Source organism: Mirounga angustirostris, unplaced genomic scaffold (assembly GCF_029215605.1).
Source record: "Mirounga angustirostris isolate CCGP_5_RB_7025 unplaced genomic scaffold, mMirAng1.0.hap1 SCAF_3, whole genome shotgun sequence".
NCBI lineage: Eukaryota > Metazoa > Chordata > Mammalia > Carnivora > Phocidae > Mirounga > Mirounga angustirostris.
This window is the reverse complement of record NW_026991711.1, coordinates 151,465,713-151,492,971: the sequence shown is the minus strand read 5'-3', so window position 1 is coordinate 151,492,971 and position 27,259 is coordinate 151,465,713. Positions and strand designations below refer to the sequence as shown.

The 27,259-nt window shown below is 35.9% G+C and overlaps 1 protein-coding gene across 7 annotated transcripts in view; it reads right to left on the bottom strand.

Moving 5' to 3' along the window:
* The window catches only part of PMS1 (PMS1 homolog 1, mismatch repair system component), an 88,766-nt gene that overhangs the window by 44,871 nt on the left and 16,636 nt on the right, over nt 1–27,259 (bottom strand). For all 7 annotated transcript variants that reach the window (XM_064586815.1, XM_064586817.1, XM_045868354.2 and 4 more), the window contains 3 exons: nt 26,842–27,024; nt 15,961–16,063; nt 10,134–10,297 (listed from right to left, as the gene is read on the bottom strand). In XM_064586815.1, the coding sequence (XP_064442885.1) occupies nt 10,134–10,297; nt 15,961–16,063; nt 26,842–27,024 (450 nt within the window). The remainder of the gene's footprint in view (nt 1–10,133; nt 10,298–15,960; nt 16,064–26,841; nt 27,025–27,259) is intronic.

Sequence of the window (27,259 nt, the reverse complement as noted above, 5' to 3'; positions counted from 1 at the left end):
CTCTCTCACTGTGTCTCTGTCAAATAAATAAATAAAATTAAAAAAAAAAAAAAAGTGAAAGTCACAGGGCACCTGGGTGGCTCAGCTGGTTAAGTGTCTGCTCAGGTCATGATCCCAGGCTCCCTGCTCCCTACATCAGGCTCCCTACATCAGGCTCCCTGCTCAGTGGGGAGTCTGCTTCTCCCTCTCCCTCTGCCTCCCTTCCGCTCCCCCTGCTTGTGCGCTCTTTTCTCTCTGTCAAATAAATAAATAAAATCTTTAAAAAAATAAATAAATAAAAGTGAAAGTCAGATGCACCCATCCAGGGATAAAAAAGGGATGGTGCCTTACATTTTCCCAGGCATGTAAATTAAATAAATCAGGCATCCTCAAATCTTTTCTATTCATTTTCCACATGCAGTCAGCCAACTAGTCTCATTGATTCTTCCTCATAATAGCTAACACAGACACCCTTTACTTTCTATGCCCAATGTATTTATCCTAATTCAGGCCCATAGTGCCTGGACTTTTGTTACAGCTTAAAGTTTTAACACTCACTGCTTAAAGCCTCCTATAATTCTTCCCTGCACACTACTGCCAAACTATTAGAGTTAACACCTTGACCAAGTCACTTCCCTACTCCCACTATTCTATTAAAAAAAAAAAAAAGAAAGCAAAAAGGATTCAGCTTAGCATTCAAGACCCTTTATAATCTAGCCTCAAATTATCTTTCACTATCTTCCTCTACTCCTTTATACAAAATATCTGACTCACCTAAATTGACTTAATTGCCTCTAAATGTGCTCTGCACTTATCTACCTATACCTTTTATGTTCACACTATTTCTCTACCAAAATGACCTTGATTCTTTTATCCACATTAACAAATTCTATAATATATTAGCAAATACCGTAATAGAATACCCCTATGACTCACCCACCCTGGGGTGGGGGTGTCCTAGGTGAGATCACTTTTACAGGTTGTGTGTCTACTCCACTGAATCAATAACACTTACCTTTGCCTAGTGACCAAAGTCAGCTCTCCCTCTTCTGAGACTTTCTAGAAGTACCCAGAAGGAAAGTGTCTCAGGTCTAAGAGCTGATATTTGCTATTTTGCCACTTCTCTGTTCCAGCTGCTGTCTTTAACCCCTAGTGACCATATCTGCCAATATCTTAAGTGCTTAAATACCTATGTTCACGATCTAGAATGCACTAGGGCTACCCATGTGATGGAGCACTCCTGTCCTCCATGCTCCAAACCCCTGACTGCATTCATATACCACATATTTTTTGAGCACCTATATGAAAGACTACTATAGGCTCTAGGAATACAGCAGTGAAACAAGAGTAAAACACCTTTACCCTCATGGAAATTATATTCTAGAGAAGACAAAGACAGTAAATCAAGATAAGTATAGAATATAGCATATTAGATGGTGATGAGTTTTAAGAAGAAAAATACAGCAGGAAAATGGCTTGGGGTAAGGGAAATAGTTGCAATTTTAGGGGGGCTAAAGAAAGCCTGAGAAGTTTTAAAAGACAGATATACAGAAAAGTGTTCTAGGCAAAGAAACTATAAATACAAAGGTCCTGAGTTGAAAGTATGAATGGCAAGGTCAAGGAAAAACAAGGAGGCTAGCTCAGCTGAAGCTAAGTGAGTCAGAGGAAAGAAAGAAATGAGATAAAACATAATGATGGATCAGATCATCTACAACAGGGATAAGCAAACTACAGCCCAAGGACTGAACTGCCTTTAAATTTTTTTTTGAAGTTTTACTGTCTGTGGTTGCTTTCTTGCTACAACAGCAGAGCTGAATAGTTGTAAAAGACTGTATCGCCCATAAACCCCAAAATATTTATTATATGGCTCTTTATAAAAAAAAGTTTACTGACCCTGATGCAGAATTCATAGGTCATTTATAAAGGCTTTGATGTTACTGAGATGGAAACTCATTAAAGAGGAGTTGCATGATCTGACTTACATTTTTACAGGGTCACTCTTGCTGTTGGGATGGAAATAGACTGAAGACAGCAAGGACGGAAATGGGGAGATCCAATTAGGATGCTATTACAAAAACCCAGGTGAGAGATGATGGTAGCTTGGACCACAGTGATAATCACAGACATAGTGCAATCTAGTTAGATTTTACATATATTTTGAAGGTAGACCTAGTATTTTGAAGGTAGACCTACAGAATTTACTCTGTGGCAAATGCTAATAAGTAAGATAAGGAGTGAGACGTGACCACTGATTTAGCAATCCGGAGGTCAACGGCGACCCTGACAAGAACAGTTTTGGGAGAGTGGTAGAGGAAGCCTGAGAGAAAGTGGGTTCAAGACAGAATGGAAGGACAATAATTGGAGACAATGAATAAAGACAACTATTTTCAGGAAGTTTTGCCCAAGTGAAGGAGTCGGCTTTTCCTAGGAACATGGGGAGTACATCCATAGTGACAAAGGGAAGGCTGAATATATGAGCACAACTGCAGATAGGTGGGTGGTTTGTGGAAGTTCTTTTTATTGCCTCAATTTTCTCACTCAGATAGGATGCAAGCTCAGATGACAGTGAAGACAGAGAAGAAGGTGTTGCCTGTCTGAGGAGAGAAAAGATGAAATAGCCATTTGGGACCTTGCCATTCAATGTGTGGTGCACAAACCAGCAGCAACCACATTACTTGGAGACTTGTTGGAAATGTAGAATCTCAGGTTCTCCCTAACCTACTGAGTAAGAATCTGCATTTTAATAAGATCCCAAGTTATCTGCATGCACATTAGTCTGTTTAAAGCACTGATGTAAGAGACCAGGAGAGAAAATGCACTAGAGAAACACAGTATAACTACCAGGCAGCACTAAGATTAGTGATCATGAATTTAAAGTGGTACTACTTAGGATGGGTGTGTTTTCTTCCAGTACATCCAGCTTGGTTCAGGCACCAAGAAGACAAGATGGCTTTAACCAGGATTTGGTTAGTCAAACAAGTACAGTTCAGTGACAGAAAAGCAATGATAATTAGAGACCTTGTAATTTAAGAAGAGAACCAATCACAGATAAGAAACAGTTAAAAGACAATAGGATCAATGGATCACAGGTCCAGTAGAGTCTGAAGACTGTTGGCAGGAGTACGCTGGAGAAACAGAGGGTGATGATCAGAGAATGAAATACTTAACACAAATCATGGAGGAGGTGAAGTTTTTGGCCATGACAAGGTCTATGGTATAGTCACTGCAATTAATGGTTGACGCAGGGTGGAGGGGAAAAAAAAAAATCACTGGAGAAAAGGTAAAAGATTTGAGAAGCTAGAGATTTTGGGTTGGAGAGGAAAAGGAATGGTCTGGAAGTTGCAATGAGGCATAATGAGGTGAGGAACAGATGAGAGAAATCAGTCACCATTTGAAAGGACTGCAGAAGATATAGTGTTCTCAGGGAAAGCCAGATTTCAGAGCAAGAAGATCAAAGAAAAGGCTAAGGACACAGGGATTTTACTCATGACTAATCATGAAATGGGGCATTTCAGGACATGGGGATGTGTGAGAGACAGAGTTAGAGAAAGCAATGATTTGTATGAGAAAAAGAGTCCAGGCACCTGGGTGGCTCAGCTGGTTAAGCATTTTCCTTCAGCTCACTTAGGTCCTCATCCCAGAGTTCTGGGATCGAGCCCTACGTCAGGCTCCCTGCTCAGGGGGAGTCTGCTTCTGTCTATGCCTCTGCGCCCCCACCCCCACTCATGCTCTCTCTCTCTTTCAAATACATAAATAAAATCTTTTTTTTTTTTTTTTAAAGATTTTATTCATTTATTTGACAGAGAGAGAGAGAACAAGTAGGCAGAAAGGCAGGCAGAGGGAGAGGGAGAAGCAGGCTTCCCGCTGAGCAGGGAGCCCGATGCGGGGCTCAATCCCAGGACCCCGGGATCATGACCCGAGCCGAAGGCAGCGGCTTAACCGACTGAGCCACCCAGGCGCTCCCATAAATAAAATCTTAAAAAGGGTCCAGGTAATAAGGGATGAGTTGAGAGACTCAGGCTTCTTGGGTTGATTGACATAAATGAGAATAAAAACATGATGAGATTATAGAGCTGGTAGTCCCAAAGCACTTTGTAGTTTCCAGACTCTGACTTTTAAGGGAAAGGGCAGAGAGGTCTTGCCAGGATTGAGAGTTCTGGGAATCCCATCTGATACCTGCAGACAAAAGCATGGAGGAGAGAGGGTGATTCTGTTCTCAGAAGTGAAGATTCCCTAATGGTAACAACCAATGGACATCTACACCCCATTGCTCTGGGCTCTCACCTGGCTCCTATCAATAAAAACCTAAGGAGAAGTTCTCATTTTTGCATATTAGATATCTTCCCTCACTCATAGGAATTTTTTTCAGAGATTTTGCTGAGCTTCTCTTCCCTTACCACCTATATTTAGTACAGAATTGAATCCCAACTATAAAGAGCATTTAAGCTTACTTCCGTGAAGCTCTCAGGCCTTAGGCAAGTTCTCTAAACATTTTGTGACAGGTAAAGTGATGTTTTATCTGTTCCGAGCAAGAGAGAACTTTTGTTTATGGGGGTCAAACGTATCTCCACACACACATCTACCCCAGCCAAGACCTTTGTTAAACATCCACACAAAGATACAGATCAAAACACATCCACCATGAAGTCTTCCTTGACAATTCTAGCCTGAAGTAATCTTTCCCTTCTCTTACTTTTCATAGTATTTATCAATATCATTCAATAATCAACAAGTTTTCATTATTCTTTTCATCTGTTTAAATGTTCATACACTTTCACATTTTCCTCACTTATACTGTAAGCTCCTATCACATAATTATTCCACAGGCCATCACATAATTATTCCATAGCACCTACTCAAAGCTCTGTATTTGGTAGTTGTGGAAAAGCTACAGCAAAGGAGAATGAACGTCACAATAAAGTCTAAGAGATCTGAACTTCAGCTCATCTTACGCTACATTAAACATTTAAGTTATTGGGTAATGAACTAAAACTCCGGATCACATGAAGATATAATGGCAAGGGATTAGAATAAAAAATACTCTACTTGCTGAAAGGTTTGGGACAGAACAAAAAAAGATTTTCAGTTGTCTTTTCTAGATGTAAAGATCTAGGAATCCAGGAGGTATAAATTCTTATTATTTTGTAATTTGATATATGAGTCACCTCTTTAGATCTTCTAGTGGTGGAAATGTGAAACTCCAATTTTGTCAGAAAGAAATGGAAGTGCTCAAGATACATGCCGACCTCCTTAAAAATCAAAGAGTTTTAGGGGCACCTGGGTGGCTCAGTTGGTAGAGCGTGCAACTCTTCATCTGGGGTTGTAAGTTTAAGCCCTATGTTGCTTGTACAGATTACTTAAAAAATAAAATCTTAAAAAAAATCAAAGAGTTTTAGAGTTGAAAAGGGCCTCAGAAATCAACTTTTACAGGCCTAGGCTCAAAAAAGCTAGATTTGTGCAGAATTCTCTGGATATTACTGATTCGAAATCTACTGTGTTAAAGTAGAGAAATATATGACGATAAATAGTAAATATATAAAATACCTTTGGTTAGAGGATCTGTAAAGGAATAATTATATACATAGTTCCATTTAACTAAGTTAATGGAAACAAAATATATTAAATTGATGGCTCTTAAAGACTATGTTCCTGTCAACTGTTTCCCCCACTGTCCCATCCATGCAGTCTTTATATATTTCCTGACTAGAAACAGACTAGGATAGTATATATCAATACAAGGGGGAACATACTCTGTAAAAATGTAAGAGGTCATTGGAGAATCCAAAAGGATGAATCCTCAAAAAAAGGATTAATTTTATATAATATGAGGAAGGTCTGAAAGAAGCCAGAGTGTTCAAAACCTGGAGCTTTATAAATGTATGTGATTTTGAGTTTAGCACCATCTATTTCATTTAGTATTTTACTCTGCACTATGCTGTGAGTATTAAGGGGAGTATGAGTAAGATGCAGCTCTTCCCCCCACAAGAGTCTACTGAGAAGGGGAGACAGGATGCAAATCACTGCCAACAAAGCAAAAATGACATAACAGAAATATGCAAATAATGTTACAGAAGAAGATGAAGAATAACTATGTCTTCTTACTGGGGATGGATGGGGAAGAATTCAGAGATTCCTTCAACAGTATGGATAAACATCAAAATCAAAATAAACTACAGTAAAATGTGACTTATATAGGTCTCTCATCTTTTCTATAAAATAGTTCACAGAAATTAGATGAAAAGTTAAATAAATATAAGAAGAAAACATGAGAACCATTTAAAAAATTTATTATTATTAATCTGCAAGTAGCAAAAAAAAAAAAAAAAAAAACCCCAAATCCCAACCAACCAGTCAAGATTGATAATCAGCCTCAAGCTAACCTTAAAACTATATTTGAATGGACCTCCACCTTTGTTAATTAAAAAAACAGAACAAAACAAAACAAAACCCAAACAAAACTTTCAAGGTTGGAACTGGAAGAATAATTTCTTCATAGAAAAGGGCTTTGAACCACAGTCCTGAACTGGAATTTCTTGTTGACTATACTGCTTCCATAACCTTGCTTGGGATGTGGGAGGGGGTTAACCCTTTAACACTGGTCCAACTGTGGACTTTTTCTTGATTCCTCATATGGCACAGCTGAGACAAAACTGAGACGTTTAACAATATTTGAGTAAAAGGCTAAAAGATGCAGAAAAGAATAAAATAAAGAATAAAATAAAATAAAATAAAAAGAATAAAAGATGCAAAAATAAAATAAAATAAAATACTACTTTTTTATTTTCAGTTTATAATCAAATAACATGTCCCTTTTTTATCATTCTTGGTCACTTGCTTCCTCCCAAATCTTCAGCCACCACCTCAAAAGAGTCTCTCTCTCTCCTAGAGACCCAGAGAACTATGTGTCAAAAGAGAGAGCCACTACACTCACTACCAAATCTCCAAGGCCACTTTCCTGGGTCTCTGTTCCCTGCTAAAGTCCTGCCTCTTCCCAGAGTGACTGATGCCAGAGATATTAAACTTTTCGAAGCTGTGTCATCATTCTTCCAGACCTCAAAAATAAATAAACTGATCCCAATAAGACTTAACACTCATGTGACATGGAGGTGGGGTAGGTAGGTGGGAAATCACTCCTTAAATTACTTCTCTCTTATAACAGTAAAAACCCTGTATCAGTGATAATCCAATTCAGCTTTTGTAATACAGTGGGCTTCTAATTATCAAGACAAAATTCAATTCAAAACAATTTTTAAAACCACGAATAGTATTTTAGGCAGAAGAAAATATTCACAAAAATCAGCAAGTATGAAGTATGAAAGTATCCCCTATTTGAAATCACAATTTAACATAATGCTCTGAACTAGTTGTCTACAAAACTATTCATGCACATATGAAAAAGCTAGAATACTAAATTAGTTTCAGACATTATCACATTGAGAAAAACTTTTAATCCTAGGAAATAACTATACATGAAATGTATAAATGAAAATATACACAGGAGGACCCCACAGGAATTCAGTTATTACAACAAAAGCCGAATACTACAGTGCTTTTTAAGGAATGGCTCTAGCAATTTCTCCAAATAATATTTACTTTAAATAAAGTCACTGAATCCACTTGTAAATTATTTCCCTTTGGCTGTCTCATTATTCAATATGCTTTCAAGGAACATGATGATGAAAGAAGAAAAATACCTCTTTCTAACATAACCATACTGGCAAGAACATCAATATTATCAGTATTCAAAGAATGTTTTGGCAGGTTAAACCTTCATAAAAAGAAGGAACAGTATCTAATCCAAGATGTCAAAATAGCAATAGTACTTCTCATATTATGTGCAATATGATTGTTTGTTTCTAAAGAAGAAAAAAACTTCAAAAAAAGATGTCAATATCGTCATGTGTAAATTTTAGGCAAAGGCAAAAAATTCTTCAGAAAAGCACATAAAGAATGATAAACATGTTTAAAAGAAAAAGGCTAAGAGCACAGCAGGTCTCAATGTTCAAAGAGATTTATGACATGTGCCACTGCTCTTCTGGGAGGTTAACAATATATTTCAACATTTGAGGCAGAACAGTATTAAGAAACAGAAGTGGATCAATAATTAGTACTAAGAGAAGAAAGCTTGAAAACAGTTTGCTTATTCTAATTCAGTCCTTGATTTCCTTGTGTAATAATAGCTAATACTTAATTTTACTTTAAGATTTTTGATAATCTTACATTATTTTCACGGTATAATACTCTCAGCATACTCTTTAGGATTTGAATTGCATCTGAAATTACTGAAGGACATCAAGGGACTAATGTTTGTTCAGTATCAGTTCAGATGTGCTGTCCTCCAAAAATAATAAAATGCAGCATTTCATAAAATACTACTTTCCATTCTCAGAAGATAATGCATGCATTGATGATCTTATAGTGGATGGGAAAATTTATATAAACTTATCCAAAACTTAGAAAATATGTATTTGACTTTAAATACTCATTTCCATTACATGAAGCAGAAATCTTGGTTTAATCTCGTATTACTTTCTCATGCTTAAAACTTTTCTAATTGCTTTTCTTTTAAAAATATGTAGTTCCTATCATATTTTACCTTTTTCCATATGTCTTCCCTTCCTGATCACTGATTCTTCTGTCCTTGATCTTTTTTTAACCTGGGTACATTTAACTTTTAATTGCTAAATGTCCTTTGGATCAAGAGGTCATGGGGTTATTTATACTAGCAGGATGAGCTCCATCTATCAATATCCTGAGGAATCATAGCATGGTAGAGCTGGAAGAGATCTCAAGGTATCATGTGGTTGAGCTCTACGGCAGTAGGAACAAGTGGCTGACTAATCTTAATGTTCTTCTTTTTTGATTTTTTAAGATGATCAGAGATTTTGATCATAAATATTCTATCACAGCTGGCTTAATAGAGAATCTTCTTAATAACAAGTAAACAGACATAGAGTAGAAAGAAAACTGGATGAAAGAAGGGTTCTGACCTCAGTACTATTAATTACTGTAAAATATAAAACAATTTATTTGATTACTCTGAGCATCAGGTTCCTCATACAAATAGAGATAATGCTACCTAACTTACAAAGTTATTATAAGTGTTCTGAAACCTGGAACAGAACTATAAATATAATATAGTATTAAAATGGGAACACAAGACAGTTGGGTGTAAAGAGCCTGCACTCTGTAGGCACATTAAGTTTCCAATCCCATCTCAACAATTCAGTAGCTGTGCGATACAAAGTTTTAAACCTCTCTGAGTTCAGTTTAGAGGACAATGGTAAATTAATATGTCTACCTCATTTAGTTGTTGCTGTGGATTATAGGAGTTTAATGGACTGGATATGATGTAGCATTGCACAGACCCTCAATAAATGTTAACTATCAACTCCCCATGAGGTTTCCAGACTTCTGCTGTGTGGTCCTACTCTCATAAATATTTCAAGTGCACATGTAGAACTTTATGAAAAACAGAATAATCACAAAATACATAAACTTTTCTTTCCAACCAAGATTCATTAAGAAACAAGAATTTCTTAATCAGCCTCGCTTTGAAAAATGGAAAGAAATGAGGTAGAGCTTCCTTAAAAAAACAAAAAAAACTCTTCCAAAGAAAAAAGTTTGTAATAGAAAGTGAAAAACATCACTAAATTGTGAACTCCTTAAAGGAGAACATGTCTTGCTCATCTTCATATTTAGGAAGCCCTCAAACATTTCTTGGATGTCTACTTGAAGAATCACTGATCTCAGAAATTAAGAAATGAAAGGTTCAATCAGATTTCATTTAGATATCAGATTAAGAAAGTAAAGATGATCTTTATATAATAAAGATAAAACTAAAGAAATGTGGACAAATTTTTGCAAGAAGACTGTACATATCTGATTTAGATAAAATACATTTATAATAATATTACATACCAAAAAATCTTACGGAAGCATAATAATGGGAACACCTGGGTGGCTCAGTCAGTTAAGCACCTGCCTTCGGCTCGGGTCATGATCCCAGAGTCCTGGGATCAAGTCTCACATCGGGCTCCTTGCTCAGCGGGGAGCCTGCTTCTCCCTCTGCCTGCCACTCCCCCTGCTTGCTCAGTCTCTGACAAATAAATAAAATCTTAAAAAAAAAAAAAAAAAAGCATAATAACGCTTACCTTGTTATGTATAAAAACAATCCTTAAGTCAGGCTTAAGTATACCATAGCTTATGAGGAGATCCTGGACCTTTTTTATTTCATCTTTACATTTTTTAGCAGTTGAGTAGAACTGCTTTCTTACAGGTAGATTCTTAAACAATCTTAAAGCAGTTACAGTTGTACCTGTTGGCAGATTAAGAGGAAAGCACATTTAGATGTGAAAAGAACTTCACAGATCTTCAAATCTATATACACCAGTATTTAACCCCTTCTATCACCTGTGTCTATTTTCTCTTTTTTAGGTCTCATAAAGCATTTGTTTTGCAAGAAAATATTTCTGAAACTATTGTTTATTCCTGTAATCAACACATGAATTACCAATTAATACACAAAATTTCCTGTCCAAAAAGGATCTGGGGAAGCCATTAATTATAAGCCACAACCTGTTTTCAGAGATGTCAAAATGTGACAAAACATGCATCTCAGAATTGACTAAGATATATTATCTGAGACCTACAGTATTCAAGTTACATATAAATGCTTATTCAATATCATCATGTGGATGTCCCAAAGCCACTTCAAACCAACTACACCCAGACCTGAACTCATTATTTTCCTCCTTGAGTCTGATACTTATACCTATTCTCTTTCTCATATAACACTGACATCAACAGTTTCCAAAGGCATATATTCTAGCTTTAACTGATTCTTCCCTCTACCTCTTACTGTATAAGCCTTCTAGGCCTATCTATTCTATTCTAAAAATCTCAAATTTATGTCAAGTCCCTTTCCTTCCTTCAAAACTCAGTTCAAGATGACACTTCTTATAATAAGATATAATTCATGGTATTATAATGTTCTGCTGGTTAATTTTGTAAATAACATGATATTTGCCCTCTACCTAATAGGTTTCAGTGGCTCACTGTTGGCTATAAGGTATAAACTTCTACTTTCAGTTCTAGAACTTTCATTTGGTTCTTTTTTAGAGTTCCATTTCTCTGCTGAAATTCTCAACCTTTTTACCAATTTTGACCATCTTTTCCTCTGAATTCTTTAACATAGTTGTTTTAAGTTCTTGTCTGCTAATTCATACATCTAGGTCATGTTTGTGTTTGCTTATACTATTTTTTTCTCTTGATTATAGATTCCATTTTCTTTGTTTCTCAATATTTTTGTTTTTGCCAGACCTTGTGTACAAAAGAAATAAATACTGAAGTAGATAATATTTTCCCCCAGAGAAGGCACTTCATTTCTTCTGTCAAGCAGCTAGAGTGACGAGAGGATCTCTTCAATATAATTAGGAATGTATCTGGGTTGGAGCTGAGCTGTCCCTTTATTTAGCTCCAGTTCACGTCCAGTTTCAAATGTCTTAAGGATGGAATCAGGTCTTTTCCTCTAGCAAGGCTTTGGGATCCAAGCACTGCAAGAGTTTAAGATCTTTGTCTCTCTATCTCAGTCCCAATTTTCTTTATCACTGCTTACTCAGCAAAGATCCTGATGAGATTTGGCATCTGGGAGGAAACCAGCTCTGTGTTTGACGATCCCATCCTCCAATCTGTCATGTCAGCTCACATGTGGCTGTTAAAAGTTCAGCTGGTTTCTTCAAGGTCCATAAAAGATCCCTTATCCACAACAGAGACCACCTATGCCTCCAGACTCAGTTAATGCTCCCAGGGATGCAAGTAGCCACCAGTCTCTTCTTGTCTAGGAAGGGGTTGTCTTTCTCTTGAACTTAGTTCATTTAACTTCCTTCCCAACTCACCCAAGTTTTCATTTAAATTCCAGTTAGTTAACACACAGTGTAATATTAGTTTCAGGTATAAGATTTAGTGATTCATCACAACACATGCCCTCTTTAATAGCCATCATGCATTTAACCCAACCACCTACCCACCTCCCCTCCAGCAACCCTCAGTTTGTTTTGTACCAGCAACCCTCAGTTTGTTTTGTATAGCCAAGAATCTGTTTTATGGTTTGCCTCTCTTTTTTCCCATGTTCATCTGTTTTGTTTCTTAAATTCCACATATGAATGAAATCATATGGTATTTGTCTACTTTGTGACGTAGTTCTTCAATGGGTTTAAAAAAAAAATTGAAGTTTTTAAAAGTATGTGCTCTTTCCCTTCACCATTCCTCTCTTGCTGCAAGGTTAAACGCCCACCCATTCTTACCTACCATCTTCAAACTCAAATGAAAACTTTTCTGAAGAACTCCCTAACCTTCCTCTAGGCAACTGATGGCTTCTATTTGCTGTCATTACTTAGTTAGTCATCTGTATTCCCCACTATTCTGTGAGTTCCTTTAACTCATTTGTGTTCTCCACTAGCTGTGACAAATATAATGGCATAAATAGTGGCTGTGGACAGATGGTGAGAAGGAAGGCAGGCAAAAATCAATAAAGCTAAATATAAATGTATTTATGAAAAGAAAAGATACCTCTTGGTTTTTAAATGAAAGATCACACTATAATCTATATATTGATAAACTATTGCTTCAGCAGCTAAAAATGTTCTCTTAGAGCAATTGAGAATTACCAATAAGCCAAGATTATATATGTTTGAATAAAACTTAATGATGGAAAACTTTGCTGATTCTAAATGAAATGTGTATCCTTAAAAAAAGTACCAAGTAATACTGGCCAATAGGGAGGAGGCCCTAGTATACTATCATATTTTACAAGAGAACTGCTCACCTCTCTAACTTTAGCACATTCTACAAACACCAGAATTAAATTGCAGTCCTATAGTATGGCTGTTATATTTTTACATGACCCTATGTTATGCCATTTATAAAGGCAGCTATTTATATTCCTAATGTAAAGATGTATGGTTGCTTGAATATATCAAACTTTTCTTAAACTATTTAAGGAGAAAAACTGCATATTCTCCAGATGAAAAAAATCTTTCAATACATGCACAATCATACCCAACAGGGATTTTTACAAAGAACACGATGCTCTACTCCAATAACAGGGTAAGGAAAGGAACTACACTGATTACTTTAAATATACTACTTTTGGTATCGGAGAAATTCCTAAGGCAGAAGTACTAGGAGGTGTTAAAAGAACTTGTCCAGGAGGGTAAATCAGTTTAGAAAGCTTATACTGATTAGGGTAAAGGAAATAGAAGTGATGACAGAAAAAAGACAGGATTAAAACAAATAATTTAGTAACTTATTGGTAAAATAATTTAAAAGCTGAGGACTTTTTACATTTGTTAATTTTTAAAATGTCTTAAAATAGAAGTGAACAGAAGGGTAATTTAAAATGACATATTATTAAGCACATATATCATTTTAAATAGCTACATTAACCCATAAAACAAATACCTACACCCAGAAAAACCAGAACTGGAATCTCCAGTCAACTATTTTTAAACACTTTAAATATGTTTTTTTAAAGGGGTAACAAATTTTCCAATGCCTAAAAAAGATTTTGTTGTAAGCTGTCCCTGCATCTACAGTTAGGCTGTCTACAGGTGTCATCATCCGATCTATCGGATGACATGAGGAGTAACTGCTAAGCAAGGATGTTCACACCACTGCAGAAATTAATCTATAAGAACCCTAAATGAAGAACCCTTACATAGAAAATATTTAAATGGAAGTTGAATGACAGCTGTTGGTGAAATGTGAGTCTGTGATTCAATCACTCAAAAACTATCAGCCCTGGGCAATATAAATGTAAAAGGCTTTTGAAAGTATTTCCAGATTTCTATAAAATGTCCATCTATAGCAATTTGAAACTAAGAGCTTTATTCTTTGTTGCTTTCCTAGCCAATCAACTATAATTAGGAGATAAAAATGAATCATGAAAGGCAATTACTAGTTTCACAACTACTGACCTTCCAAGTGTATTGTTTCTTAAGAGGAATGTGCAAAATAAGGCTCATTTGACTGCAGAAATTCTTTAATATGCACACCTAGTCTCAGTGAAAGTAGAAGACTTAGTCACCAAAAAAAAAATCAATCAGCAAATGGGCAAAGATCAGAGGGATTCCATATTTAAGTATTGCTATTTCATAGTTCCCACAGAGATGAACATAGGAAAGTATGAGAAGAATGAGTGATGCAGAGCAACAGGCCATCCAGATTAGACTGGCTACTTCTAAGATAAAAATAAATACATTTAAGTTTTAAAAGGTGATTAGATTACTTCAAAGTACCCTACAGATAGCCACCCAAATAGCTCCTAATGGTTTCTTAATTTGAACTCCTAAAAATTGGGAGTCAGAGCATTTCTAGAAAGGGACCATACTAAAAAAAATGCCTTCTCTTTCCTAACCTTCAATACATAAAAAGAATCACAGTCTATTATCTTAATTAAAATATGTACAATATTATTATACATCAAATTAAACAGCTAGTAGACTTAAGCTCATTTTAATTAACTGAATAAATGAGAAAGAGTGTATTTTCTTAAGAGTTCTTACTAACTCTTTTGTGTGGATATAAAAATATTACTCTAAATAAGCAGGAATAATCAGTAACTAATTTGAAGATTTATAAAATAATAGAAAAAGTGAATTTGGTATCAGTATTAAGATAAAATAATAGAAAAAGTGAATTTGGTATCAGTATTAAGATAAAATAATAGAAAAAGTGAATTTGGTATCAGTATTAAGATATAAGAAAATATATATATTTTAAAGATTTTGTTTATCTGAGAGAGAGAGAAATCATGTGGGGGTTGGGGCAGAGGGAGAGGGAGAAGCAGGCTCCCTGCTGAGCAGGGATCCCCGATGCGGGCTCCATCCCAGGACCCCGAGATCATGACCTGAGCTGAAGGCAGATGCTTAACCAACTGAGCAACCCAGGAGCCCCACAAGAAAATATATTTCAATGAAAAAAGATGGTAATCATTAAAAAAATAAATCCAATAATTTAATATTAAAATTGAAAGAAAAAAACTACAGAAAAAATATAGTACTTTAATAAATTACAAGGGACACAAAATTTAAAAAATGAATTTATGATACAAATTTTATTGCAAACAGCAATAAAAAAACACGGGGACTTTCAGATCAAATAATTCTTTTGAATATGACTCTAAAGAGTTCATATCTTCAACATTTTCTCAACTTTAAACATTCTATTACCAGAAGTTAGCAATATGAAAAAAATTAAGGGAGATACATGAAACTCAAGCCTGAAGAGATTTTCTTTTTCCTTATAAGTAAATAGTAAAGGAACTTAAAAACATAAGATGTCAATTAAAATGTAATAAAATTACAGAAGTGTATAAAACACTAAGAAATGTATTACAAATAGCAACAATAACTAATACATTTAATTGCTTCCAATAATACAGAAAGAGGAAGTAGGTAAGGATATTAGATGAAACAACATTAACAATGGGTGGACAACTGATAAAACTGAATAATGGGAAAAAAAAAACTGAACAATGGGTACACTATTCTATTTACTTGCACATACATTTGAAGTTTTCCATAAATAAATATATTTTAATTATTTATATAATCATAGTATCTTGATGGTATTGTTTATTACCATGATTACCAAATCAATAATGTTTTAGGCATTTCAATAAAATATCATCCTTCACAGATAAAGAAAACACTAGTGATCCAACAATAGTAATACTGTTCTTACAGTTTTACAGAAGGGTGACTAATCCATATTTTTGTCCTAAGGCTTTTACACAGTTCCTCTTGAGAACCATTCCAAGTATTTAAGAGATTGGTGACTAAAGTAAGGGGTGAATATATTCACTTGGAAGTAAACTAGCCTTTATCAAGACCAAACCTGAAGCAGCACGTTTGAATTTAAGGAGTAACAATGTTTTAAAAAAAAGACAGGAAAGGCAAAGATACAAAGCTACTCTCTTACCTTGACCAAGATGTGAAGGTTTTTGAGAAATTATGTGGCCGCTGCCATCTAAAACATACTGGGTGCTAAAATGATCAGAAGCTGTCCTTGTAGTAATTAAAACCTGGAATATATAAAAAAAACAAATACTAATAAAATTATTATTTTAGATACTGCAGTGGACTCATTATCAAATTAGATTTAAAATAATTATACATTTACTTAAAACTGAAAAAAAAGTTTTACTTGTTAAGCTCTTATGATCACTTCTCTTGTAATATTCCCTTAGAGTTATAATAATAATAGGCCACTGTATATTTTTTTAGGGGGCAAATTACTGATCTTTATTTTGAGTATTTAACTTCAATTAAAATGCTCATACACAAATCAGTGTATCTGAAATGGCTATTTGTGTTGTGTAACTTACATCTGTAAAATCAAATATTTTAATTGCATTAGGGAAACTTGCTTTTTAAAAGACAGTTCCCATAAATTTGTTGGTAACATGAAAAATCCTTTTGTAAAATGATCATTCCCTCCTTTTTTATATTCTGTATAAAACTACACTTCTGTCTTTCAAGCTAATGGTTCAAAGGAATAAAAAATATAAATCATACACATATATATTTATGGACAATTTTTTTCTTAAAACAAACGTTTGAATTATTTAAATGTAAATTTTCTATTAATTGAAAAACACTTTAGCATTAAGGCATGTATGTATAAGAAAGGATTTCACTGACCATGAAAATATTTCCTAAGATGTTAGGGACAGAAGTAAAAGTTTAAGAATGTCTGCATTCAGGGTGCCTGGGTGGCTCAGTTGGTTAAGTGTCTGCCTTCAGCTCAGGTCTGATCCTGGGGTCCAGATTTCTAGCCCAGCGGCAGGCTTCCTGCTCAGCGGGGAGTCTGATTGTCCCTCTTCCTCAGACCCTCCCCCTGGCTAGTGCTCTTTCTTGGTATCTCTCTCTCTCAAATAAATAAATCTTTTTTAAAAAATAAGAATGTCCGAATTCTTGGGGCACCTGGGTGGCTCAAGTGTCTGCCTTCGGCTCAGGTCATGATCCCAGGGTCCTGGGATGGAGCCCCACATCGGGCTCCCTGCTCCGCAGGAAGCCTGCTTCTCCCTCTCCCACTCCCCCTGCTTGTGTTCCCTCTCTCGCTGTGTCTCTCTCTGTCAAATAAATAAATAAATAAAATCTTTAAAAAAAAAAAAAAGAATGTCTGCATTCTTCTGAGCTACCCTCACCATCAGCTTTTTGTTTACCTATTTTTTGAGATGTGTGGCAGAGTCTAACAATAGTAAACCATTCCACTGTCAGAAAATACCATAGGTGGGAGTGGGGATGTTCTAGGAAAGCACAGTGGATTCAGAAAAGGGTAGCCTCCTCACACATTTTGTGAGCAATGATGATGCAAAATTGGAGCAATCTTTCTTGGCCATTCTTGGACTCAGTGGAGCTGACTGTAATTTAGGAAGAAGCCACAAAGACCCAGCTCCACTGCTGGAACTCATCTAGATCCAGTTGGATCTACACTGGATTTGATGGTTCTGCCACCCAGTTCTAACCACGCACTGATTTACAATAGGCCATGTGGCTATAGAACATGTGGCTACCATGCAGGAAATAGCAAAGTTACCCCAAAAATGGCTTCTCTAGCTCACAATACTAGTAGAATCTATTAGATTCCCTCTGAGGTTAATGTCCATCAAATCCTTACCAGGGGCATTGCCTCAAGCTGCCATTTCTATAATAACTGTTCTTCAAAAAAGCTGCACCTAACACAGAGTTGTGAGTTTCTCTATAATCTTAAATGATTTTTCTACTTCTTTCAAAAATACATTCCGTGGTTCAAAAGCTGTATAATTTTAAAAGTTTTCCTGGTAACTAATCTTAATCTTCCCTGCTACATCCCAACTCTATTCTATCCAGTAAAGATTTTTTCTAATAAAGCTTAAAGAGTAAAAAAATTTCTTTCCTGTCTCTAATTTAATTACTCTGTGACTGTCCCTTTAAAAATAATTCTACATTTAACCAACCACTTCTCAAAAATGCCAAGGTCAACTGAATTCTATTTCTATTCTCCAAAGAGCTAGCCACCTACCCTAAAGTTGGAGTCATTGAGCAAAAGTAGCCTGGCTCTGAGTTCTTGTTAGATGGCCCTGAATAAATGATTCCTCTATCATCTTTAAGGGGAAGGCAATGATAAGATGAAGATGATGCTACTTTACAAGGTTACGCGGGTATTTGTTTTAACTACTTTCAAAGCATTTTATAGTTATTAACATGTTCATCCTTTAAACATATTAGTTAATAGTAAATATACTCCAACCTAGATGAATAAACCGATGTGCCAAAAAGCAAAATAGGATCTTAGTGGTCACACTGTAGTAATTGTATTAAAGTAAAAAATTGAATATTATTTTCCAATATTAAATTAGAATGTGTAGGTTACTATGAAAATTTATTTCGATAGGAAATGCTTTGCAACTCACTGTGAAAGACAGTGAAGGATAACATATAAGCATGTTTCACAAATTCATGAAATACAATGTGCTCTTCAGAGGAAGGAATTGTATTTCAAGAGTTCATTTCATCATATGACTCTGTGTCCTGGGCAGGAAAACTTTTTTTGGACTAGGCACAAGCTTAGAATGTGTTAGCGCTGCAGCAACTAACACATGTGTACCTATAGTAACTCCACCAACAGATTCATCTCTAACATTACAAATTATTACTTGTGCTTCTTACTAGAGACATTAATGAACTGTGGCAGAATGAATCTGGTGGTGTCAAGAGAAGAACTAAAGAAATTTATTTTAAGAATTTTAAAAAGAGTTTATTTTAAAAGGTAAAGTTTTAGAAGTTCTCAGAGAACCTTATAGGTTATATTAGCTATCAGTTATTAAAAACTGATTTTTTGGGGGCGCCTGGGTGGCTCAGTCGTTAAGCGTCTGCCTTCGGCTCAGGTCATGATTCCAGGTCCTGGGATCGAGCCCCGCATCGGGCTCCCTGCTCCGCGGGAAGCCTGCTTCTACCTCTCCCACTCCCCTGCTTGTGTTCCCTCTCTCGCTGTGTCTCTCTCTGTCAAATAAATAAATAAAATCTTTAAAAAACAAACAAACAAACAAAAAAAATTGATTTTTTGGTCCAATTATTGAGTTTCAAGGGAATAATACTACTAATACAAAGTTAAATTACATAAAAGCATTTAAACTTTAAATAAGCATAATTTTTCTCAATGTTTTAGATAAAACAAAAATGTAAAACTTAGCATATATGCTGTTAATTCATGCCAAAAAAAAACCTTTCTTGGCAAAAATTCATTTAAGATAATTGTGTTAAAGTTTTGTTTTTATTTTTTTGCTGACTTTTGGATGAATACTTTGGCACAGAAACAGGATCCTGAAAACTAAGGTCAATGGTCTTCATGATTCAGGTGAAGTATCAGTTTTGCCTGGATCACTGAAATGTCTTTTTCTTTCTGTGAGGATGTCTGCCTGTGCATAGTTGTACACTAATATAAGAGCTCTGATGTCAGAACCTTCTCCCGGATAATTCACTGTGGGAGACTAACAACAGGGAAATCTTAGCTCTGGCTTTTTCCTTCCAACAGAGTTCTATTACCTGTGAGGAGGCTGCAATTAGAAAGCAGGATACCCTACTGCTTCAAAAATTCCTACGCCCATTCTAATTAAAGCTCTACCACCATGGCTTTAAGTAACATAGGATGTACCCTACAGTATGGAACAGGAGGGAGAAACCATCAAAATGATGGTAGGGGCTTCCTCCTATCTTTTTACAGCTATGGGGGCCCACAATTAAGGAAGTCCCAACTTTCATATTCAAAACAGAATGGCATAGCTTCTCATTCTGCCCCCTTTAAGCCATGCAGGTTTAATGAAATGTAAAAAAACGAACCTACAAGAAGTAGTGCAGAGGACCATAGGGGAAGGGAGAGAAAACTGAATGTTAGAAATCAGAGAGGGAGGGGCACCTGGGTGGCTCAGTTGTTAGGCATCTGCCTTCGGCTCAGGTCATGATCCCAGGGTCCTGGGATCGAGCCCCCTGCTCGGCGGAGAGCCTGCTTCTCCCTCTCCCACTCCCCCTGCCTGTGTTCCCTCTCTTGCTGTCTCTTTGTCATATAAATAAATAAAATCTTTAAAATCAGAGAGGGAGACAAACCATGAGAGACTCTTGACTCTGGGAAACAAACTGAGGATTGCGGAAAGGGAGGTCAGTCAGCAGGGGGATGGGATAACTGGGGGATGGGCATAAGGAGGGCACGTGATATGATGAGCACTGGGAATTATACGCAACTGATAAATCACTGAACACTACATATGAAACTAATGATGTTGGCTAACTGAATTTAAATTAAAAAAACGAACCTACATATCATGTTATCCCATCAAAAAATTATGTATAATGAACTTGATGGATCAGAATAATACCCAGCACAATGTAAGCACTTAAAAAAAAAAAAAGGATAAATGAATCAATAAACATGAGTGTTATGCAGAGGATGGCTGGCACCTCTGTTAATTCTTCAGAGGGACAAACAAGAAAAATAATGAACTTATGCTATAAAATAAAGACTTTTTGTGAGAAATAGAAGGAATTTACCTAGAAATGTGTTATTAGGAAGGATTTCCCAAAAATGTTGAGTGGTCTGCATAAACTTTGAAAAGTAAGGTACAATACTGCTTGCCAACAAGGAAATGAACAAGTCTGATGATATTATCAACTTTACGATAGAGGTACATACTACTTTTCACATTCAAGTCCAGAGTGAAAATAACTTTCATCTGTATGGCACATGACTGTATTCAAGATACCTCATATGTATTATTTCATTTGCCCCTCAAATCATGATTATCCTCACTAAATGATTGTCAGAAAAGTTGACCTGCTTTATGCCTTTGGCCAAGTCTCTTATTCAAACACTTGGTACTGAGAGGGACGCCTGGGTGGCTCAGTTGGTTAAGCGACTGCCTTCGGCTCAGGTCATGATCCTGGAGTCCCGGGATCGAGTCCCGCGTCGGGTTCCCTGCTCAGCAGGGAGTCTGCTTCTCCCTCTGACCCTCCTCCCTCTCATGCTCTATCTCATTCTCTCTCTCAAATAAATAAATAAAAAGAAAAAAAAATCTTAAAAAAAAAAAAAAAAAAACAAACACTTGGTACTGAGAATTAGGGTTCTCTTTTTCAGAGTTTGTTCTGATTTTAAGAAAACAAAACTGTTCAGTACTTCTCCTAAAACTGAGGTGTAACTTAGCCTCCATTTAAAATCCAGGTCAAAAAACTTACGAGTTTCTTAAACATCTATTTGGAAGGGAAAAAGGTCATTTTTAATACAATGTATATAAAAATCAACCTAAAAAGAAATAAAATCTTTTATTACATGTTTTATTATGTGGTAAAAACAATATATACAAAGTCTTCACAAAAAAATTTTATAAACAGGTCAAAACAGAATTTTCACCATCTCTAGCTCATTCCAGTCAATATGCTTAGTAATCTGTACCAGGAATTAAACAATGGAGAAAACAAATACTTCCAAATTATTGCTGTACAAACAACAATGAATTTCAAGAGAAGTTATACTTGACATGACTTTAAAGAAAACCATATCAATCAATTTGTGATACATTCATCATAAATTAGGGAAGCAGTAATTCCACTTTTAAATACCAACAGGATACTCTGTGGGTATAAAAACAATGTTTTACTCCTTTGTACTGGTTAATTCTAAGACTGGAAGCCATTTTAAAATTGACAAATTAGAAAAACTGCCCATTCTTTTCAAGTATATCAATAAAGAATATAGAATTAGATAGGTTTTAAATTTCTCCAGTGAATTTTGCTAAAAGGCTACGTAATTTTTCTAACTAAAATTGACATCTTTAAAGTAATCTAATAAAAATAATTTCAACAATCAGAATTTTGGGTGACAGCCCCTTAACAGTGAGACAAAACTATATTCCAATTACCTATCATCAATCTACTGAGCCTGAGATGATTTACATCTGTATGACTTTAGAATTACCTGCATCAGTTAGTCTGGCAGATCAAACCAAATCACTAATTTTTATTATGTAACTGTAATCTCTGCCCAAAGATTTTCAAAATAAATTGGAGCCTTTAAAATAAATATGCAGCTTCTATATATGAAATTTCAGTTCTTTCTGAATGAAGAATATTCATTAAATTTAAAAAGTGAACTTTTCTCCCCAAAAAGCACTCATTAATAACAAAAACAATAATTCCTCAATAATAATTTTTTTAAATCTAATTGACCTTAACAAGCATATATTACTTTCTGTATTTCTGAAATATTATTCAGAATCCTCCCACATAAGTCTCAACTTGACTACTCCTTGATATCATCTATTGAGCTTATGGCTGCATGTCTGAGTATATTCATTATTTTAATATGAGGTATTTTTAAACTAATAAATACCTCTCTAACCATACTAGTAAGAAGGCAGCATGACCTACTGTGGAAAACTCAGTACTGGGAGACATGATATTGGAACTGAATTCTTGGCTTTGCCATGGACATATTATATGTCCTTAAATAGGTCACAATTTTCATATTCCATTTACTGCCCTGTGCACAGTTCTTCTAAAGTAAACTACTGAGCACAGCGCCCTGCATACAACAGATAAATAAACAGTAGCTGACTGATTATTAGACTATGTTTCAAAGTTGGAGTAAGAAAACCTGGCATTTGGCCTCACAAGACCTAAGTTTCTTCATCAGTAATATGAGGAGACAGAACCATAGAAGACCTACATTTTAGGGTGGTTTACCCATAACACAGATTGAGAGGAAGACTAGTGAGCAGGAAGTTCATTGTGGGTGCTCCCGAGATGATCACTTGTGAGGGCAGGGCAGAAAGAGAAATGGGGCTCTGTAGTCACAAACAAGGACTTGGCTGACCCTGGGGGGGTCACTTTGGACCAGAGATAGCATGGCAGAGTTGTTCTGAATTGGAATAGAACATTTATAATCCCTCATTAGTCAGTCATTGGGTGCAGGTTGCCCTGTTCAGCTGAGGTAAGGGCAATCTCCAGGGAGAGACTCAGCTTTGAGCATTCAGTTGCCAATACTTGGCAGCTAGGGGAATGAGTACTCAGTCCTGACGAGGGGCATCTGGCAATGAACCAGGGTCCACTACTACTACCAGGATCCCTTCCAGTACTAGATTTTTTGATGATGCTTTAGCTTTCAGAAACAATCCAACCCAAATCATCATAATAAAATCTATGACAAAATAATACATACTGTAAGATTTCATTTACATCAAGTTTAAGAACAGGTAGAACTAATCTGTATTGATAGAGGTCAGAATAGCTGTTACCTATTGGGAGGGAGCATGAGAGAAACTTCACGGGTGCTGATCATGGTATATATCTTGACCTTGAGTCCATATATGTAAAATATACACACATGTATCTATGTGTGGTTTTCCCAAAGATTTACAAGAAAAAGAGATTACATAAAATGCTGTTAATATTTTGTAAGAGAAACACGTGACATTATAATGTGTAAACTGAATATAATTTTTAAAAAGTTTACAGCCATATATTATTCTGGTAGTTTGACAATTCCTTTATTCCTCCTGTAATTTTGATAAATTATTTTAAGTATATATACTCAAGGCATTCAAATGCCTCAAAAATGAAACAAAAGACAAAATGATAAACTTGGATATCAACTGGGCTTAAGTAATCAAATAAACAAAATAGAGTACCACTGTACAGAGACTTGCAAAACTGCCGTTTAAAATCAGAACTACAGTAAAGATTTGGATAAATCATACGGCTTATTACCATGTATGTTAAAAGACTAAGTATAGTGCTGCCACCTAGGAGACAAAGCTGATAATAACCAATTTCAGTTCTGAAAGGTTATATACATCTTATAGAAAATACAGAAATGCCTTTTTGTTTGTTTATTCATTTGTGGGTTTTTTCTTCCCCCCCTTAGATTCCACCTCTGAATGAAAGGAGATAATGGCTTCCAATTATATGGACTGAATAAGTCATGGGACATAAGAGGCACAGCATAAGGAATATAATCAGTGATACTGTAATAGCAATATATCAAGACATGTTAGCTACAGTTATAGTGAACACAGCATAATGTATAAACTTGTCAATCACTATATTGTGTATCTGAAACTAGTGTGTCAACTACATTAAAATAAAAAAATTAATTTTTGAAAACCTAGAAATGCTAAATTATATATTATTCAACAATACTCTGCCAAAATATACCTTAAAGACTACCAAGTTTGGACAACAGCTAAAGAAATCGAATAATTATGTTCTCAAATAAATTACATGATTTCTGGGGTGCCTGGCTGGCTCAGTTGGTTAAGCCTTCGGGCCTTTGGCTCAGGTCATGATCCCAGGGTCCTGGGATGGAGCCCCATGTCAGGCTCTCTGCTCAGCTGGAAGCCTGCTTCTGCCTGCCACTCTGCCTGCTTGTGCTTTCTCCCTTTCTGTCAAATAAATAAATAAAATCTTAAAAAAAAAAAAATTACATGATTTCTAAAATAGCAACCAAGAGCTCACACAATAGTATGTGCTAGTACTGGGAGTTTCAGAGGTTCCCTGGTACAAATCTGAACCCATTTAAAAAGCAAACACTTTCTACAAGATCCCAGGGCTGTAGGTTCCCAGATACATAGTCTCTAGGGAGAAAGATGGGCAATGCCCAGTTAGCTGTACCCTCTACTTGCTCTTCCCTAAAATATATTTGGAGACTCAGTGAACTCTAAAATAAAGTAAGTGCTGAGACAGAAAGGGAAGCACAGAAAGCACAGAGTATGCAAGATTTTGGATAGAGGTTTTAAGCAGAATGCACTTAAGGAGAAGTCCTTTCCTCCTTTAGCAATGTCTGAACATCTGGATTCTTCTTTTTATTTATTTATCTGAGAGAGAGAAAGAGCGTGCATGCACAAGTGCGTTTGTACACACATGCACATTGGGGGGGGGGGGGCAGAGGTGAGGAGACGGAGAGAAAATCTGAAGCAGACTCCTGGCTCAGCACCAAGCCCGACAAACACTGGGTTCCATCTCACAACAGCGAGATTACAATCTGAGCCGAAACTAAGAGTCTGACGTTTAACCAGCTGAGCCACCCATGGGCCCCTGAACATCTGGATTCTAACACATAAGGGCCCCTAGTCTACCTCTGTACTAGAACATCAAACTCTCCCACTTTAAACTCCACCCCCTGCCCCACCCACAATTTTTCTTTGTTACTTAGGCATCACCTTACAGAGCTCCAAAAGAGAAAAGTGAATACTGAGCAGGGACTCTTTTCACAAAAATGGAGAAGACCTACACTATGCCAGCACTCTAAGGGCAGAAGGAAAGAGAGAAGACCACAATAAGCATGGAGATTATATGACTGCTGTTATATCTGTTACTAAACAGACGTCCAAAGAATGAATGAAAAGAAAGCAAAAATATCTCGTGTACATGGCACTTTCTGAAATGGTAGGTAAAGTTCTATCATTTCATTGTATCAGAGCATTCTCACCCAAATAGTTGGCCAGAAAAGCACAAATGCAGGGATACATAGCCAGTGGGCACATACAGTACACAGATACTATCACTATAAAACACAGCCTAATACACAGAATAATATAGTACAGCACAAAGAAACTAGTGCGATCAAACCTAAGTGTAGTGTGATCAAACATAAATAAGACACATGGAAATGAACAGATCAAGGTTCTAGACGGGCTTTGCCACAAGCTAGTTATGAAATCTAGTGCGGAGGCAGTGAAGTATAATTGGTACTATGCAAACAAGTTAGTCAGGCACTGAACTGAGGGGTTTATAAACACTGAAGGCACCTAACCAGGGTCAGGAGAACAAAGTTCTGGGATCCAATCTGCCTCTGACTAGGTAGGATTAAGAACAAGTCAACTTATATCTCTAGAGCCCAATCTATCTGTATTGACTAGAATGGTATTTCCAAAGTGGGTTCCACAGCACAGTAACAAAACAACAGTGATATGCTTATCAATAAAAGGGTTTCACAGTCAAGTACATGCAGGGAAATGTAACTACTATAAACCACCAACCTTAGAGATTCACAATGCACTTTAGTATAGTAAAATCTCTGAGAAGAGCTTATAATTAAGATAATCTGTTTAATTTTACTTAATACGTTTTTTTTCCCCAAGCCAGTGGGTCACTAAAGTATTTTTTCCTTCTATAAATATTAACATTGTAAAACACACTTTGCCATTCCTTAAAAAATCAGAATTACCATATGATCCAGCAATTCCACTTCTAAGTATATACACAAAAGAAGCAAAAGCAGGGACTTCAATAGACATTTGCACACCCACATTCACAGCAGCATTATTCATGATAGCAAAAAGGTAGAAACATCCCAAATGTCCATCAACACATAAAAGGATAAACAAAATATGACTTATACATACTAGAAGATCACTCAGTCTTAAGAAGGAATAAAATTCTGATACATGTTACCTTGAAGACATTTTGCTAAATGAAATAAGCCTGACACAAAAGGACAAATATTATATGACTCCATTAGTCAAATTCAGAGACAGAAAGTAGAATACAGATTGGAGGTGGGGAAGGATAATGGGGACTTATCGTTTAATGAGCACAAAGTTTCAGTTTGCAATGGTGAATAACTTCTGGAGATGGATGGCAGTGATGGCTACATGCACTTAAAGCCACTGAACTGTACACTTAAAAATGGTTTAAATGATAAATTTTATGTATACTCTACCACAATAAAAAAAAAATCCACACTCTTTGCCAAAAACTGGGTTCATTTTCTCTTAATGCTACCATTCTGTGATTATGAAATCACTAAAGAAGTCAATATAAATTACCTTACCTCAGCTACACAACAAATTGATCCCAAGGCTTCTCCACGAAAACCGTAAGTTGTCAAATTTTCAAGATCTTCATGACTACTTATTTTTGAAGTATAGTATTTTATTGCCATTACAGGTGCATCAATGGCCTTGATACCCTCACCATTGTCTCGCACCTCAATTTTATCAAATCCATAGTTCTCCTATAAAAAGAGAATACTTTTAGTATATAAAGACAGTAAACTGTTGTGCATTAGAAACAGAAAGAAACACAAGAGAAACAATTATGTCATTTATTTTTTATGGAATCTTAAGAAAGAGTTCAAATTCCTAACTCTATTAATTATTCCTAATTAATTAATTCCTAACTATGATACAATGGGCAAGTCCCTTGTTTTCCCTGGACTCAGATTCAACTCTTAAAAAAGGAAGTCAGTC